The 19,339-nt window shown below is 41.0% G+C and overlaps 1 protein-coding gene across 2 annotated transcripts; it reads right to left on the reverse strand.

The window, feature by feature from the left end:
* Positions 1-1,279: 1,279 nt before the first annotated feature.
* On the reverse strand, positions 1,280-14,949 carry LOC142748646 (aldo-keto reductase family 1 member C23-like protein). 2 transcript variants are annotated; one of them, XM_075855795.1, is made up of 10 exons: positions 14,847-14,949; positions 8,476-8,573; positions 7,016-7,183; positions 6,411-6,527; positions 5,195-5,272; positions 3,863-3,985; positions 3,335-3,444; positions 2,829-2,994; positions 2,223-2,305; positions 1,280-1,528 (listed from the first exon to the last, which is right to left on the reverse strand). In XM_075855795.1, the coding sequence occupies exons 2-10, from the start codon at positions 8,560-8,562 to the stop codon at positions 1,486-1,488; spliced, it is 975 nt and encodes a 324-aa protein (XP_075711910.1). In that variant the 5' UTR covers positions 8,563-8,573; positions 14,847-14,949; the 3' UTR covers positions 1,280-1,485. The 2 variants fall into 2 exon arrangements, with proteins under 2 accessions (XP_075711910.1, XP_075711909.1); XM_075855794.1 differs by having other exon boundaries at positions 14,842-14,896.
* Between the last annotated feature and the right edge of the window lie 4,390 nt (positions 14,950-19,339).

Here is a 19,339-nt window from a genome sequence, read left to right on the forward strand (position 1 = left end):
TAACGTAGGAGGACAAAGAGGAACCGCTCCTATATAGCACAAAAGATATAATGTCAACTATTTATACCCCTTGAAAAAGCTATCCACGCGAAACGCGCGTTGGGGTCTCTCCACACTCGGAAAGTTACCAGGATCATAGGAACCACATGGGTTAGTAACATTACTCGCTGTGCCCTATATTGATTCACTCGCTTTTATACTTATAACTACACTCTGGGAAGATCTGTGTGCCTTATCTAGGCTTAGTTATTTTGAACCTTCTGTTTGACGCCTTGCATACATGCGAGCATGGCTTGTGCTATTTGATGTTATTTACCTCGTACTCTGTTTTATATTAACATGATTATGAGTTTGGCTACTTGTGATACGATCCATTTAGATACCTTACCTTGGTTTCTTGCTCTGTGTCATTCATTGCTATCAAATCTTCCTCTCAGAAATAGTTCTCATTATATCTTTTGTGCTATATAGGAGCGGTTCCTCTTTGTCCTCCTACGTTATTTGGAGGTATACAGTTGTTTGATTTGTAGTCTACTTTTTAATCTATATGTAAACTTGTGTTGTCAAATAAAATTATTTTTCTATGCCCTTGGCAAATTATATTCTAATAGTGCATGACTCCTTATTCTCTGTGTTTTTCTAATGTATTTTGGAGTTTCTATTCTGACATTGGGGAGGTCTAATTCCGCACTCGCTGGTGACTTAGCCCACATAGTAATTTTCCATGTTGAGACATATGTTTATAAAAAAAATCGAAATGCCAAGTGGGTGATGTAAAAAAAAAGTGTATGACGCTGACCAATCAGCGTCATGCACTTTTCTTCATTCATCCCCAGCTTTATTCACAGCACAGCGTGATCTCGCGAGATCACGCTGTGCCGTTACTTACTCCCGCAGTTCCTTCCCCGGAGCGAAGGGAGAATGACCAGACATTGGTCCAGCCATGCCAGCATGATTATCCTCCTCAGCAGCAGTCCTGGCATGGCTGGAGGCGATGCCTGGTCATTCTCCCGCTGCCTCGGTGAAGGAACTGCAGGAGTAAGTGACATCACAGCGTGATCTCGCGGGATCATTCTGTGCTGTGAATAAAGCTGGGCACGAATGAAGAGAAGTGTATGACGCTGATTGATCAGCGTCATACACTTTTCTTTACAACGCCCACTTGGTGTAACGAAAAAAAACGCCCAGTTAGAATAAAATAGCATAAATGTAAAAATGATCAGAACTTTGTCAATAATAAACGTTTTTTTGTTTTTTTTAAACACAAAAAAACCAGTAGTTGTCTGCATCAAAGCGTTTATTAGATTAGGTAGGAGATAGGGAAGCATTAAACTGGTGACAGAGCCCCTTTAATGTTATTTTCTGACCAGGGTTGTTAGAAGACTCGAAGCCCCCCAACGGGCACCGCTGATATGATCATGAATTCGTATGGTAAATTTATTTAGAAGCGCTCCAGATAGCTTGACTTGACGAAAACCATTCTCTTCAGTATTCATCGGCGAAAGGAAACTTGGGGTGATCCTCCCATCTTAAAAAAAAAAAAAATATGTGTGAGGTCGAGTCCACTCAGATATCCGCTAACATCTCCACATCGAAGAAACTACAGCAAAACCACCACAATGGAGCTCCAAATAAACCTGCTTCACCTCATACCCTGATAGAGTTAAATGGGAAGTCTTCATGGTTATACGAAGCCTTATAGGGCATATAGACATATAGACCTTCTATGAGCCCCTCTGGCATACTCGAGCATATGCATTACATAGATGACCGTTCATCTTAATGACCACCATGTAATATTACATCTTCCCTGCAGTGGCCGATACGTTGTTTTTTTTTTTATCTCTGAAATGACCCCCTTTAAATGCAAACATTTTTTTCACTGCATATGGATTTACACACCTCTCAATTGAGCTACTTATATCTGTATGCAGTGAGCTCCCCCTGGTGGTGGCTGCAAGTAAAATTAATTTTATCATAAGGGAAGCAGCAGGCGCAGTTCATTGCCGTGCCCACTTTCACCACACCTCAAAAATACCTATGCCACCGGTTATTCCCCAATTTTCCCCACACTGCTCAAAGGCATATCTGTGCTCCCCTATATGGCTGCCTGACTGGGTAGATTTTCTGTTCAGGACTTTAAGAAAGCTGGATGACAACCCTTATGGCAGCTATAATGGCAACCGTTTCAGAACGGATGGGGGAATTTTAATTTGCCTTACCCTATGGCTGGAACGTAGCGATAATTCCTGTTGAGGGCTTCAAGGTCTTTTATATCTTCCGGTGGTAAGTAAAAATCAAACACCTGTATTAAAAAAAAATAAAAAATGAATGACCCCATTAAAAGCGACATAAGTCAGCAAAGTGCCCTGATACACAATAGTGCCAGCAGAGTACCCCATAAACAATAGTGCCGGCATAGTCTCGTGGTATTATCTACGGTATTATTTATGGTGGGGGATAAGGGTAACATCTCTGGTGGTCTAGGATAGTAAAAGAAATGTCATGAATATATCTTTATAGAGGTTGCAGTTCTACCTTTCTAACCCAGAGCTCTAAATTACCTGCATATATGTAAAGTTAAAATATTTTTTTTTTTAAAGCTGGCTGCCACCACTAGGGGGAGCTCACTACATTGGTTTTTACTAATCCCATAGAATTTAATAATAGTTGTAGAAATCCATATGTTAGACGCTCCCTCTAGTGGCGACTTCAGGCAGAATAAATGTTATTATTTAACCCTGTTGCATGGCTGGTTCTACAGAGCGGGGCCGAAGGCAATGGAGGGGATCTACATTTTTTTTTAATCATTGCATTCCCATCCAAACCTGAAAGTTTTCTTGGATCCTCTTCAGGTTGAAGCTCTTAGCCAGGACCACAACTCCGAGCTGTAGAAAATATCTCATGGCCACCTGAGCCGGGGTCTTATTGTGTCTCTTGGCTATGGTGACTAAAACGGGATCCTCAAGGACGACTGGTGAATTTTGATCAATCCTAAAAAATACAAGGTCAGTCCCATATACATTTCGACAACTATTTATAGAAGTAGTGGAATAATACATGACTACAGGATCAGACTACACAGTGTTTGTTTGTAGTCTGTAACCAAGGAGACACATAGGTCTGCATAGGAGCTGTATACATAAAACAGTAGGAAATTGTTAAATCCAGACTGTTTACAAAGTAACTTTTTATTTTAGAAGCATTGTAGCGAGTAAAATAAATGAATTGAAAAAGTATACACACCCTATAACCTCCATAGAGAAAGGCAGAAACATTTTAATGTGTGTTTATAATAACATATAGACCCCCAGCTATAAACATCGGTCGTTACCATTTTTCATCCCGGCTGGACCCGAGCACGCTGTATCCAACCAGAACGATACCTTGAGACCTGCAGTAGTCCAAGAGTTTTCTTTGATTCAGATAAATATGACATTCCACCTGTAGGGGGCAGAACTTTCCCAGTCAATCCAAATAGAATAATTGTGGCTATAGATTAAAACCTCCTATACCTCAACTATAGGGCTGCACTACTGAGAGATTCTGGTGACAATGATTCTTCTGATTTCTGTCACTTTGCAATCCAGGGATGATGTAGATATTGATGTGGATGGTGATTTGGATTCATACAAGGTTTCCATGGAAAAAATAATCCTTAAAGAAATCAGAAGGGGAGGTGATGTCATCAGAATCTCTCAGTAGTGCAGCCTCAGGCTTCAGGCCTGTAACTTCAAGTGATCAGATCTCAGGATAGAAATTAGATACTAAAGAACGGTTTTCACAATTTTAAGTGTCTGAAAAGGGACGTTCCTCCCTTAAATTGACATTAAATCAAATAAAGTTACTGTATTAAGTTTACCTGGTTGCACACGGGCTTGTACTTCAGTCCTGGCTTATTAAGAATAAGCTCAATTTGTCTACGATTAAAATTGGAAACCCCAATCGACTTCACCAGTCCAGCGTGTTTACACCTTTCCATGGCCTTGAAATAAATAGAAAAAGTTTCAATGTAGAGTTTTTTAAAGGCGTTGTCTCGTCCACTTTGAACAATTATTTTTTGTTAAAAGGCTCCACTGATTTTAAGTTGATCACAAGGTGTGTCCCGCTGCTGGGATCCACAGCGATCAGCTGTAATTTGTGGGGAAACTCAGCAGCAAGTGTTAAATTTCCCTACAGCGCCACCACAGGTGAAATGAAGCATTACACAGTTCTAACTGGAACCAATGAGCTGTCTGTATGATGCATGGATGCACCAGGTCCTCCAGTGTGAGAGACACTCTTTGTAGGCACTCTCTGCTCTGGTTAATAGATGAGGATCTTGAATGAGGGACTCTTCTCCTCTATCATCCCAGTATACTCTAATAGGATGTTTAATAATTGGGTTTTCTAAACCAGACAACCCCATTATATCTTAGATTATCAATGTCCCTGAGCGATTGGACAAGTATGACATCCATCTACCAACACATCTCCAATGCATCTTCAGACCTTCTAAACTACATTTCACCACTGGTCTGAAGAAGTTCAGTGAAGAACCATAGTTGACTCCATGCACCCCACTTCACCCTAACTCCGACAACTAAAAGCTGTCCTCTGATGGCTGAATGTTCGCCGCTGGGGTTCCTCAAGTTATTTTACAGCAATACGGTTAATTTGTCAGTAAGAGATAGAGTCAGGTATGTCCTGCCAAGCTTCTACTGCCCTCAGTCCAGTGTCAATTCGGAAGACCTGATTAAGACTGGTTGCTAGGTGCGAGCTATTGGCAAAGACTGGTTGTTAGGCAGTATATGCCTAGCAACCAGATTGTCAGATATGACAGTTGTCCAGCTCAAAACGGGATTGGCACTGTGTTAATAGCTTGGCAGTATTCACAGCATGTCATTCCACATTACAAATTTTCTAAAAATGAATTTAGTAGGCGTGCCTCATTAAACCAATACTTTTACCAAAAATGTATAATCAAATTTAGCTGGCTGTACTGGAATATGGCTGCTATCTTCCGGATACAGCACCGCGCCTGTCCATGAGCAGTGTGTGGTGTTGCAGCTCAGCTACATTTAAATAAATAAGGCTGAACTGCAATACCACACACATCCTGTGGACAGGTGTGGGGCTGTTTCTGTACAACCCCTTTAAATCATGAAACACAAATTAACACAGAGAAGAGGAAGGGAAAATACCAGAGACTCACCTCCCAAGTGTCTCGTATGTCCGTATTATGATAAAGTATTTGCCCATTTTCATCCATGGGAAATGGATCATCCCCGGGCTATAAGAAAGAAAAAAAAAGGATTAAGAAAACAACAACCTGTCCCAGCAATTGAAAATTGGTTTCTAGAGGATTTTGGATTTAGCTCTTGACCCCCTCCCTGAAATAATGGCGACACCCTTATAGCAACAATAAGTATACCACCATAAACAGTGTCAGATATCATGCTCTTATTACCAGTGCCAAAGTGTGCCCTTATAAACAGTGCTAGCCAAAACATGCCCCCATAAACAGTGCCAGCCTGAGCATGCCCCCATAAACAGTGCCAGCATGAGCATGCCCCCATAAACAGTGCCAGCCTAAGCATGCCCCCATAAACAGTGCCAGCCTGAGTATGCCCCTATAAACAGGCCAGCCTAAGCATGCCCCTAAACAGTGCCAGGCTGAGCATGCCTCCATAAACAGTGCCAGCCAGAAAGCGTCTCCATAAGCAGTAACCAAAAGGCCGAGATAGAATTGGAACCCAAATCAGTTCTAAGAGCTGATCAGGGTGTCCCACTTTTTATTTGACCCCAGGGTAATTGGACTTATTTTTTAACTCTTTGAAAACCAGGTCATTTTTGACCTTGAAGGGCCAAAATTATTTTTGGTTTTTGCCTCTTGGCATTCCGGTGGTTCTAACACTTCTAGTTTTAGGTTGACATAGTTGTTTGAGGTCTTGTTTTTTGCGAAACTAGTTGTGTTTTCTTTTGGTGCTAATTTTGAGTACATATATATTAGTGACTACGCTACTGGATGAACTGTTTGCACCCTCACTTATTGGCTCCAGTCCCCTACCTTGTAGACTGTAAGTCCTCGGGGGCAGGGTCCTTTCCCCTTCTGTACCAGTCTGTCATTCATTAATTCCATGTTTATTGTACTTCTTGTTTTTATTGTCTCATGTTGCTTTTAAACCCTTTTTCCTATTATTTAGTATGCCTATGTATGCCCCAACAACGGGCATCATAGAGAGACAGCCCTAGGGTCCTTCAATGGACCCTCGGCTGTCTACCCATATAAGGTATGGGCATAGATTAAACGTGCAGTCTCTTTACTTTTTTTCCTTGTATGCCATGAGATTGGATCGGGGCATACAGGAGGTTAGGGGTCCTTAAGGGTTTAATTATAAACCAATATTTCGCACTCTATATAATAACACCTTCATTTCCAGAGGAGTGTGAATAATGAACAGGTCCATGTACTCCAGCTGTAGGTTCTGCAGAGACTTTTCCAGGACTGGTCGAACACGATCAGGGGTTTGAAATGTGCTCCAGAGCTGGCGGAATAAAGGAAAATATTCATCAGTATAAGTCCTAAAAGGCATTTCATGCGAAAATACAAAAATTCTGTCTAACTATTAAAAATTTTATTGAGTTGTTTTTTAGTTTCACCTGTTAAAGGGACAGTTTTATGATATGCTGCCTTCAGCCGACATTAGCGGGAATTCAGGAGTGTACTGAAGACAGGCTTATAATTAAGTTCATTTGGCAGTTATATGAGCTGTATGCAGTGAGCTCCCCCTAGTGGTGGCTGTAGGCAGCATGATTTTTTTCATGTAACTTTAGTTCGTCTACTAGTTCGGAATTGGAGGTCTATTTCTGAAAAATGAAGCTCAACGTATATAAAGATATGTATTAAAAATTTATTTTTATGCAATTACATTTTTAGTTTACAATTGTTGCACTTTAACGTCCAGTTGTGCAGAATACCAGCTGATCGGAGTTTTACTGTATATATAATAAGCCTATAGGTGTTTATCATTACCTTCCCCGTGTAAAACAAATCTTCTCTTCTCACCGTCCCATCAGTGATTTTCTCTCGCATGGCTCGGCCAACATCTGCCTCATTCCCATAAAGATCGGCGCAATCAATATGTCGATATCCGACCTCAATAGCCACCTTGGTTGCCTCCTCAGCCAGAATCTTAGGAAACTCAATACAGAAAGGGGGGGGGGGGAATAATTACCAAATTACGAAATATGTTATGGATCATTGGGCAACTATAGAAAAGAGGATAAAATTCAGGGTATAGAATCTACAGGAATTGTATTATGTGATAAAATGAAATCCTAAAAGCACATAGAAAGCCACAGTATGATGTTCAGGTTGGAAATAAAAAACTAATATTGAAAAACATCTTACCTTGTCACAATGAATTAAAGTACCGGAATTCATGAAATTAATCTATAATGGGTTGTAGTTTTTTTTTGCATTTTAATGTCATTTTAATTATTAGAGTGAAAAGTTATTTATTAAGACACATAATTAGAATGTTACTTCAATTAAATTTAAATTCATTGAACTTTTATTTTAAATCCTAAATTCTAAAATTAAATTTAAGTGTTTCTATAATTTTTGGAAATTTTTATACAGATACATTTCTTCAAAAAAAACAAATTAGTTGATGATATTATTTAATTTTTTCATTAAATATATCACTAAAATGATGTAATAGTGATGATGATAATAGTAATGAAAATAATAATAAAAACAAATATAGTAATAAAACTAATAATAATATATTAACAGAATAATTATAATATTAGTGGTGATAAAAATAATAATAAAAAAACAATAATAAATGAAAATTAATAAAAATAATATATTGATAATAATAAAGTATAATAGCTACGATAATAATATTTGTGATGATGATGATGATAATGATGGTAATAATAAATAATAATAATAGTAATGAGAATTCGATTAAAAAAACTAATATAATAATAAAACTAATAATATAAAGACAAAATATTTATAATACTATAGTGATAATAATAATAATGAAAAAATGAATGATAATAATGTATAATAGCTAAAATAATAATAGTAGTGATGCATAAAATAATAATATTATAATAAAATAATAATAGTAGCGATGATGATAATAGTAATAATGCATACATTAAAATAATAATAATAATAATATAAAATAATAAAAATATAATAAAATAATAACATCTACAATAATAATAGCAGTGATGATGATGATGATAATGATAATAATAATAATATCATTAAATAATAACAACTACAATAATAATAGCAATGCTGATGATAATAATAATAGTAATAATGAATAAAACAATAATAATATAATAAAATAATAAAATAATAACATCTACAATAATAATAGCAGTGATGATAATAATACAATAATAGTAATAATACATAATAGAATTACCAAATAGGGAGATATTTAGGGTCATATTTAATGCACTCACTTTTTCTGGGGCATAGGTGCCAAATCCAATCACCGGAATTTTGTGTCCATCATTCATGATAATGTAGGACTGCGCACAAAGATCCATTTTTCTTGTATCTAGTTAAGGAGATATGAATGTCCTTGATAGGTTAGCAGCTTTTTATAAAGTCATGTCACCCCCCCCCCCCCTTCTCATGAATACAGAAAGGTCTTTATATTACATGATAAGGTTCAGAAAAGATGTATCACATTTATCTATATTTTTACCTTTTTGTGTGTAAACTTCCTTTACGGTTATGTGATATTTATTCAATACATTTTACACAAAATTGTGTTGACTATTTTTGTGGCAACTCTTTTTTTTTTTTTTTCACTTTTTTCACTTTATTTATGTTTTTGTTCCTTTAGGGGACAGATTTTTAATCATTAATTTAACTTTATTGTTCAGACATATTTATATCTTCAGCAATGAGGACCTGGCTTCTGATAATTGCGCATTAAAAAACAACAACATGATTGGTACTATTATATGGGCCCTAATATGCCTGTACTATTATATGGGCCCTAATATGCCTGGTACTATTATATTCAAGGGCAGATTGGGAATTTAAAGAGGCCCTGGAAAAAAATGTAAAAGTGGCCTCATGTTGTGGGTGGGTCCAAATTGGCAGCAGGCGGGGCTAACACAAGTAGTCGGGGTCAGCAAATTTTTAGCCATATCCACATTGGTTGGACCAATGCAAAAATACATTGGTAGCCGGAGCCTGTCGGCGACGTTAATAAACAAGTAAGCGAGGACCTGCACTTGTAACAGGGCCAATGCAACAGAGCAGTAGGCAGAGCAGACTAACAAGTAGCTGATACCATGGGAAAGAGGAAAGCCTGGACCGCACATCCACTCTGCTATACCTGATCTATTGCGGATCGGCAAAATGAAAACATTTTGAACATGCGGTTCTATTAAGTGTGGTATCAGATGGCAACCAATGCCACTGCAACACAGCACCTGCTGAGGGAGCAACCCAGGCGACCAACAGCACCCATGATGCCACCTTGGCTCTGGTTCCCCCACAGACACTACACTACTGCAAGACTGATTGCCACGCAACACCACAAAAAAGTGAACAGATGGAAGAAGCTCACCTTTCCTTGGAGTCCCTGTGGCCAAACTGAGAACAAAACCCTCATGCACTCTCCTGGTGGTCAGTGATGCTGTGGTACTGTGTCTGTGGGGGGACGTGGCCCAGAGCCAATGTGGCAGCATGGGTGCTGTTGGTCTCCTGGGTTGCTCCCTCTGCAGGTGCTGTGTTGCAGTGGCATTGGTTGCCTTGAGATACCGCACTTGATAGAGTAGGGACCCACTTTAAAGAGGTCGCCGTGAAGTGACAAGTGGCTCCTACTGTTCGATCAAAATGTAAACTAAGAACCTCATGTTCATACATTTTTTAATTTTGCCGATCCGCAATAGATCAAGTGTAGCAGAGTGGATGTGCGGTCCAGGTTTTCTTCTCTGCCATGGTATTAACAAGTAGCTGACCCAGCACCCAGTGGGTGCAGCGCACACATCAGTTTTGAAAGAAACACAGATTAATCCAATAACAGAAAGTTCCCAGGACTGACAAGGTTGGGGTAATTGGGTGGGGGAATTCCTTGCTGTTGCATGAGACAAAATAGATCCCATTGCTTTTTCTACCTTTAACAAAGACTAGGATAGTCAATGGTCAGGTGATCATAGTGATATTAAAACATATATGTTTCTGAACTTTTGTATTCTACCCCTGTCACTGAAAAGAGGTTCCACCCTCTTAATGCCCTCTGTACCTCTACTTGGGGCGCTACAAAAAACATGCTTTGTTAAGTTATTGAGTAAAAGGTCGGGGGTATGTCCTCAGGACGCAGATACAGTTGAACCCAATGCTGAAGCAGGGAACAATCAGCTCCATGCTTCAGCATTAGTTCAGAGAGGAGGAGCAGAGTGTCGGTCAACACTCTGGCAGGGGATTCCGCTCCAGGAGTAGCTCCAGGAGTAGCCCTGACACCACTCTCCATATATGGAGAGTGACATCAGGGATTCACTCTAGGAGCGGAATTCAGACCCATGCTCTGGCAGGGGATTCTGCTCACCGAGAGGGAGTCCAAATGGACCTACACTACCGTTCAAAAGTTTAGGGTCACTTAGAAATTTCCTTATTTTTGAAAGAAAAGCACAGTTTTTTTCAATGAAGATAATATTAAATTAATCAGAAATACACTCTATACATTGTTAATGTGGTAAATGACTATTCTAGCTGCAAACGTCTGTTTTTTTAATGCAATATCTACATAGGTGTATAGAGGCCCATTTCCAGCAACCATCACTCCAGTGTTCTAATGGTACATTGTGTTTGCTAACTATGTTAGAAGGCTAATGGATGATTAGAAAACACTTGAAAACCCTTGTGCAATTATGTTAGCACCGCTATAAACAGTTTTGCTGTTTAGAGGAGCTATAAAACTGACCTTCCTTTGAGCTAGTTGAGAATCTGGAGCATTACATATGTGGGTTCGATTAAACTCTCAAAATGGCTAGAAAAAGAGAGCTTTCATGTGAAACTAGACAGTCTATTCTTGTTCTTAGAAATGAAGGCTATTCCATGCGAGAAATTGCAAAGAAACTGAAGATTTCCTACAACGGTGTGTACTACTCCCTTCAGAGGACAGCACAAACAGGCTCTAACCAGAGTAGAAAGAGAAGTGGGAGGCCCCGCTGCACGACTGAGCAACAAGACAAGTACATTAGAGTCTCTAGTTTGAGAAATAGACGCCTAACAGGTCCTCAACTGGCAGCTTCATTAAATAGTACCCGCAAAACGCCAATGTCAACGTCTACAGTGAAGAGGCGACTCCGGGATGCTGGCCTTCAGGGCAGAGTGGCAAAGAAAAAGCCATATCTGAGACTGGCTAATAAAAGGAAAAGGTTAATATGGGCAAAAGCCACAGACATTGGACAGAGGAAGATTGGAAAAAAGTGTTATGGACAGACGAATCGAAGTTTGAGGTGTTTGGATCACACAGAAGAACATTTGTGAGACGCAGAACAACTGAAAAGATGCTGGAAGAGTGCCTGACGCCATCTGTCAAGCATGGTGGAGGTAATGTGATGGTCTGGGGTTGCTTTGGTGCTGGTAAAGTGGGAGATTTGTACAAGGTAAAAGGGATTTTGAATAAGGAAGGCTATCATTCCATTTTGCAACGCCATGCCATACCCTGTGGACAGCGCTTGATTGGAACCAATTTCATCCTACAACAGGACAATGACCCAAAGCACACCTCCAAATTATGCAAGAACTATTTAGGGAAGAAGCCGGCAGCTGGTATTCTATCTGTAATGGAGTGGCCAGCGCAGTCACCAGATCTCACCCCCATAGAGCTGTTGTGGGAGCAGCTTGACCATATGGTACGCAAGAAGTGCCCATCAAGCCAATCCAACTTGTGGGAGGGGCTTCTGGGAGCATGGGGTGAAATTTCTCCCGATTACCTCAGCAAATTAACAGCTAGAATGCCAAAGGTCTGCAATGCTGGAATTGCTGCAAATGGAGCATTCTTTGACGAAAGCAAAGTTTGAAGGAGAAAATTATTATTTCAAATAAAAATCATTATTTCTAACCTTGTCAATGTCTTGACTATATTTTCTAGTCATTTTGCAACTCATTTGATAAATATAAGTGTGAGTTTTCATGGAAAACACAAAATTGTCTGGGTGACCCCAAACTTTTGAACGGTAGTGTATCTACAGGGGGGTATAGCGCTATCTACATGGGGGTGGCACGATCAACATGGGCAGTGAGGCACTATCTACATGGGGACTGGCACTAGTGGTAGCTAAGGGGACATAATACTGTATGGGGGCAGCTAAAGCGGCATTATACTGTATGGGGCAGCTAAGGGGGCATTATATTGTATGGGGCAGCTATGGGGCATTATACTGTATGGGGAAGTTATAAGGGCATTATACTGTATGAGGCAGCTATGGGACATTATACTGTATGGGGGACAGCTATGGGACATTATACTGTATAAGGGCAGCTATGGGGGCATTATACTGTATAAGGGCAGCTATGGGGGCATTATACACTATAAGGGCAGCTATGGGCGCATTATGCTGTAAGGGGGCAGCTATGGGGCATTATATTGTATGGGGCATCTGTGTGGGTATTATACACCGTGTTCCAAATTATTATGCACATTGGATTTAAGTGTCATAAACATTTAATTATTAGTTTTTCAATTAAACTCATGGATGGTATTGTGTCTTAGGGCTCTTTGGATCATTGTAATCAATCTCAGACATCTGTGATAATTAGTTTGCCAGGTGTGCCCAATCAAAGGAAAACTACTTAAGAAGGACGTTCCACGTTATTAAGCAGGCCACAGGTTTCAAGCAATATGGGAAAGAAAAAGGATCTCTCTGCTGCCGAAAAGCGTGAAATAGTGCAATACCTTGGACAAGGTATGAAAACATTGGATATTTCAAGAAAACTTAAGCGTGATCATCGTACTGTGAAAAGATTTGCGGCTGATTCAGAGCACAGTCGGGTTCGTTCAGATAAAGGCAAAATGAGGAAGGTTTCTGCCAGACAAATGAATAGGATTAGGAGAGCAGCTGCTAAAATGCCATTGCAAAGCAGCAAACAGGTATTTGAAACCGCTGGTGCCTCTGGAGTCCCGCGAACCTCAAGGTGTAGGATCCTCCAGAGGTTTGCAAGTGTGCATAAAGCTATTATTCGGCCACCCCTAAACAATGCTGACAAGCAGAAACGGTTGCAGTGGGCTCAGAAATACATGAAGACTAATTTTCAAACTGTGTTGTTTACTGATCAGTGCCGTGCAACCCTGGATGGTCCAGATGGATGGAGTATTGGATGGTTGGTGAATGGCCACCATGTCCCAACAAGGATGTGACGTCAGCAAGGAGGTGGCGGAGTCATGTTTTGGGTGGAATCATGGCGAGAGAGCTGGTAGGCCCCTTTAGGGTCCCTGACGGTGTGAAAATGACCTCTGCAAAATATGTAGAGTTTATGACTGACCACTTTCTTCCGTGGTACAAAAAGAAGAACCGTGCCTTCCGTAGCAAAATTATCTTCATGCATGACAATACACCATCTCATGCTGCAAAGAATACCTCTGTGTCATTGGCTGCTATGGGCATAAAAGAAGAGAAACTCATGGTGTGGCCCCCATATTCCCCTGACCTCAACCCTATTGAGAACCTTTGGAGCATCCTCAAGCAAAATATCTATGAGGGTGGGAGGCAGTTCACATCAAAACAGAAGCTCTGGGAGGTTATTCTGACATCCTGCAAAGATATTCAAGCAGAAACTGTCCAAATACTCACAAATTCAATGGATGCAAGAATTGTGAAGGTGATATCAAAGAAGGGGTCCTGTGTAACATGTAACTTGGCCTGTTAAGTTTTTTTGATTGAAAGAGATTTTGATTTGTGTAAATATGACCTCCCGATGCTGCAAATTCAACAAATGACCATTTTAGTCTCTTTACAACCTTTAAAATGTTTTGATCTCTGTTGTGCAGAATAATGTGAAGCATTTTGAGTTTTTTACTTCTAAAAAAAAATCTGTTATCATTAGGAGATTTGTTCAATAAAATTCGCATTATACTCCAACGGTTGATGGCTTGAAGATTATACTGACTGTCATTTGCATCGACTATTTAGGAAAATCAGCGAAAAATAACATTTGCATAATAATTTGGAACGCGGTGTACAGGTACACCCAGATCCTTCTCCACAAGTGACTCCCCAGTGTAGCGCCCCCTAGGACATATGATGCCTGCAGATTATTACACCCAGATCCTTCTCCACAAGTGACTCCCCAGTGTAGCGCCCCCTAGGACATATGATGCATGCAGATTATTACACCCAAATCCTTCTCGACAAGTGACTCCCCAGTGTAGCGCCCCCTAGGACATATGATGCCTGCAGATTATTACACCCAGATCCTTCTCAACAAGTGACTCCCCAGTGTAGCTCCCCCTAGGACATATGATGCATGCAGATTATTACACCCAGATCCTTCTCAACAAGTGACTCCCCAGTGTAGCTCCCCCTAGGACATATGATGCATGCAGATTATTACACCCAGATCCTTCTCAACAAGTGACTCCCCAGTGTAGCTCCCCCTAGGACATATGATGCATGCAGATTGTTGGCACCCCGATGCATAACTTTACATTTATCTACATTAAACTTCATTTGCCAAGTGGACGCCCAAACACTTAGTGTGTTCAAAGTTATTCTGAGATTTATTTGGAGATAGTCACAAGCAATAAACTTTTACAGAGACACTTTTTCTTTATCAACAATAGTTACATTACACGTTATAGTTACCGTACATGTCTCTCCGCACCCTCCAGTAAGTTTCCTCTCCAGTATGTTCCTCCAAGTATCACTTCCAAGTGGCCTCTCCCATGAGCCATGCTTGGGGTTTTATACCGCTTTGTCCGCCCCTCTTGGAGACACATAGTCCGACCTTCCTGATCAAAGAACGTCCTCATGTTTCATGCAAATATAGAATACCGGAGCCACTTATCAACCACCCTTAGCCTTTATAACCTCCTGCGTTTGTCCATGGATAAGACTTATTGTTCACACTACTGGTTCGCATCTGTAAGAGATACCTGTGAATGTCTGGGTCCTTTGTTGTGAGAATCAGAGTAAACAATAGGTATCTTGCATACTAATGAGACGCATTTCAGTGAGACACGCAACTATACCCATGATCCCCCTTCTTTGATTGATTCAAATAAAATCCACTATATGATATAATATATAACATTATACAGTTAGGTCCAGAATTATTTGGACGGTGACACAATCTTCATGATTTGGGCGCTGCTACCACCACATTGGATTTGAAATGAAACCACTGAGATGGAATTGAGGTTTAGACTTTCAGGTTTAATTCAAGGTTTTGATCAAAAATATCCTGTGAAACATTTAGGAATTGCGGCCATTTTTCTACACAGCCGCCTCATTTCAGGGGTTCAAAAGTTATTGGACAAATTAACATAACTATAAATAAAAAAAAATGTCTTAATACTTTTTCGAGAATCCTGGGCATCAATGACGACCTGAAGTCTAGAACCCATGGACATCACCAAATGTCGGGTTTCCTCCTTTGTGATGTTTGCCCAGCCTTTACTGCAGCCGTCTTCAGTTGTTGCCTGTTTCTGGGTCTTTCTGCCTTAAAGAGGCTCTGTCACCACATTATAAGTGCCCTATCTTCTACATAATGGGATTGGCGCTGTAATGTAGATCAAGTAATGTAGACCAATCAGCGACCAATCAGCGTCATACACTTCTCTCCATTCATTTACACTGCAGATAGTGATTTTATTACGTCACTATATGCAGCCACATAAACACACAGTAACGTTACTCAAGTGTCCTGACAGTGAATATACATTACCTCCAGCCAGGATGGGATGCGTATTCAGAATACTGACACCTCTGCACTTCTCTGTGAATTACAGCATAGCAGGCGTAGTCTCGCAAGATTACGCTGTAAACTGTCAATTACAGCGAGATCTCGCTGTGCTGTGCTGTAGTCTCACACAAACGTTAGTGAAGTGTCAGGATTCTGGATAGACATCCCATCCTGGCTGGAGGTAATGTATATTCACTGTCAGGACACTTCAGTAACGTTAATGTGTGTGTATGTGGCTGCACATAGTGATCTAGTAAGAACACTATATGCTGTGTAAATGAATGGGGAGAAGTGTATGACGCTGATTGGTCAGCGTCATACACTTCTCTCCACAACGCCCACTTGGTCAAAAAGTAAAACACGCCCAGTTGGGCATTAAGAAAGTCATTAGCATAAACCTAAAACAGGTCATAACTCAGGCAAAAATTATAGTTTTCTAAATAAAAAACACTGCTGTGAACTACATTACAGCGACGATCTCATTATGTAGAAGATAGGGCACTTATAATATGGTGACAGAGCCTCTGTAAGTTTTGTCTTAAGCAAGTGAAATGCAGCTCGATCGGGTTTAGATCTGGTGACTCGGCCATTGCAGAATATTCCACTTCTTCGCCTTATTAACTCCTGGGTTGCTTTCGCAGTATGTTTTGGGTCATTGTCCATCTGTGCTGTGAAGCGACGTCCAATCAACCTGCTGCATGTGGTGGAATTTGAGCAGAAAGTAAATCCCAGAACACTTCAGAATTCATCTGGCTGCTTCTGTCTTCAGTCACATCATCAATAAACACTAGTGACCCAGTGCCGTTGGCAGCCATACATGTCCATGCCATTACACTGCCTCCACCATGCCATCACACTGCCCCCACCATGCCATCACACTGCCTCCACCATGCCATCACACTGTCCCCACCATGCCATCACACTGCCCCTACCATGCCACCACATTGTCCCCACCATGCCATCACACTACCTCTACCATGCCATCACACTGCCCCCACCATGCCATCACACTGCCTCCACCATGCCACCACTCTGCCCCCACCATACCATCACACTGCCTCCACCATGCCATCACACTGCCCCCACCATGCCATCACACTGCCTCCACCATGCCATCACACTGTCCCCACCATGCCATCACACTGCCCCCACCATGCCACCACATTGCCCCCACCATGCCATCACACTACCTCTACCATGCCATCACACTGCCCCCATCATGCCATCACACTGCCTCCACCATGCCACCACTCTGCCCCCACCATACCATCACACTGCCTCCACCATGCCATCACACTGTCCCCACCATGCCATCACACTGCCCCCACCATGCCACCACATTGCCCCCACCATGCCATCACACTACCTCTACCATGCCATCACACTGCCCCCACCATGCCATCACACTGCCTCCACCATGCCACCACTCTGCCCCCACCATACCATCACACTGCCTCCACCATGCCACCACACTGCCCCCACCATGCCATCACACAGCCCCCACCATGTGTTACAGAGAATGTGGTGGCTACCAATACCCCAGGTATTTTTCATTATTATGTATATTCGCTTCTCTTGGACACAGCCGGGTCTTTGATGCTGGGAGAGCATGGTGTGTTGTTGTTTGGCATAGCAAGCAGGGTAGCCCGCTCTATGAATTATCAAGGCGTCACAAATAGGCTTCTACCTGGCTATACACGTTGTGCCTCATGACGTACACACTATCCCTCCATGTTTCACTCACTTGCACCCCATTATCCATTTATTTCTATTGAGGCACTTCATTTATTACTGCCCCCTATATTTCACTTATAGTATTACACTTGCACACACACTATTCATTTATTATTTCTTACTACACATCCCATGCACCACACACCACTCCCCTCAAGAATGTGGTGGTTCTGGATCATGAGCCGTTCCAAGCCTTCTCCATACTTTCTTCCTCCCATCATTCTGGTACAGGTTGATCTTAGTTTCATGCTGTTCCAGAACTGGGCGGCTTCTTTACATGTTGTTTGGTAAAGTCTAATCTGACCTTTCTATTTTTGAGGCTGATTAATGGTTTGCACCTTGTGGTGAACCCTCTGTATTTGCTCTCATGAAGTCTTCTCTTTATGGTAGAATTAGATACTAATCCACCTACTTCCAGAAGAGTGTTCTTCACTTGAGTAGATGTTGTGAAGGGGTTTTTCTTCACCATGGATTCTGCGATCATCCACGATCATCCACCACTGCTGTCTTCCGTGGACGTCCAGGCCTTTTGGAGTTCACGAGATCACCAGTGCGCTCTTTTTTTTCAAGAATGCACCAAACTGTTGATTCGGCCGCTCCTGACATATGTGCTTCTCTCTGATGGATTTCTTCATTTTTTCAGCCTAATGATGGTCTGTTTCACTTGCATTGAGAGCTCCTTTGACCTCATGTTGTGGGTTCACAGCAACAGCTTCCAAATGCAAATGCCACACCTGGAATCAACTCCAGACTTTTACCTGCTTAATTGATGATGGATTAACGAGGGAATAGCCCATGTAGCCCATTAGGTAGCTTTTGAGATAATTGTACAATTACCTTTGGTTCCTTGAAAAAGAGGCAGCTACATATTAAAGAGCAGTAATTCCTAAACCCTTCCTCAAATAAGGATGTGAATACCCTCAAATTAAATCAGAAAGTCTGCACTTTAAGCCCTTATTGACTATATAACCGTATATTCAATATGTTTTGGTAAACAGCTAAAATGCCAAACTTGTGTCACTGTCCTAATAATTCTGGACCTAACTGTATGTGGCTTTCATTTTATGAAACCTTAATTTCTTACAACTGGTATTGTTAATACTTTTAACTTATATGGCACACATGTACAGTATGTTCACTACTATGACTGAAAGTATATGGGCACCGCTTTGCATCTATGCACTGATAGTTTCATAAGAAAAATTTTATGAGATTGGAACTTGTAAGGAAAACAAAACATTACCGTGTAGCTATAATGTACTGACATATGGTTTGCACTTACCATGTAGCTAGCAGAAATTTATGGGCACTACAATATGGCTGTCACTAAGGTTTAGGTGCCAATAAATATGGCACTATGAAGAAGGTGGTAAAAATGGCACTAAAAGATCTTGCCCCGCCCCTGCTTATTGTCCCGGTATTATAGTGTTCTAGGCCATTGTTATGTAAAAATCTGTTCCAGGAGAGTCTATAAGTAAGAGTGATCCCGACTTCGTAGGACCCAACCCCATATCTGTGCTGAGACCTCTTCTGGCTCCTGATCACTGTGTGATGTGTTTTCTTCCTTTGTCCGCCACCTAGGTTCCAGATCTCTTATTCCTCTGGTAGTTGAGCCCAGGAGGAGCTTAAATTGCTGGAACTAGAGATGAGTAAAACCAGCCCTTC

The sequence above is a fragment of the Rhinoderma darwinii genome, chromosome 3, assembly GCF_050947455.1.
Source record: "Rhinoderma darwinii isolate aRhiDar2 chromosome 3, aRhiDar2.hap1, whole genome shotgun sequence".
NCBI classification, from domain to species: domain Eukaryota; kingdom Metazoa; phylum Chordata; class Amphibia; order Anura; family Rhinodermatidae; genus Rhinoderma; species Rhinoderma darwinii.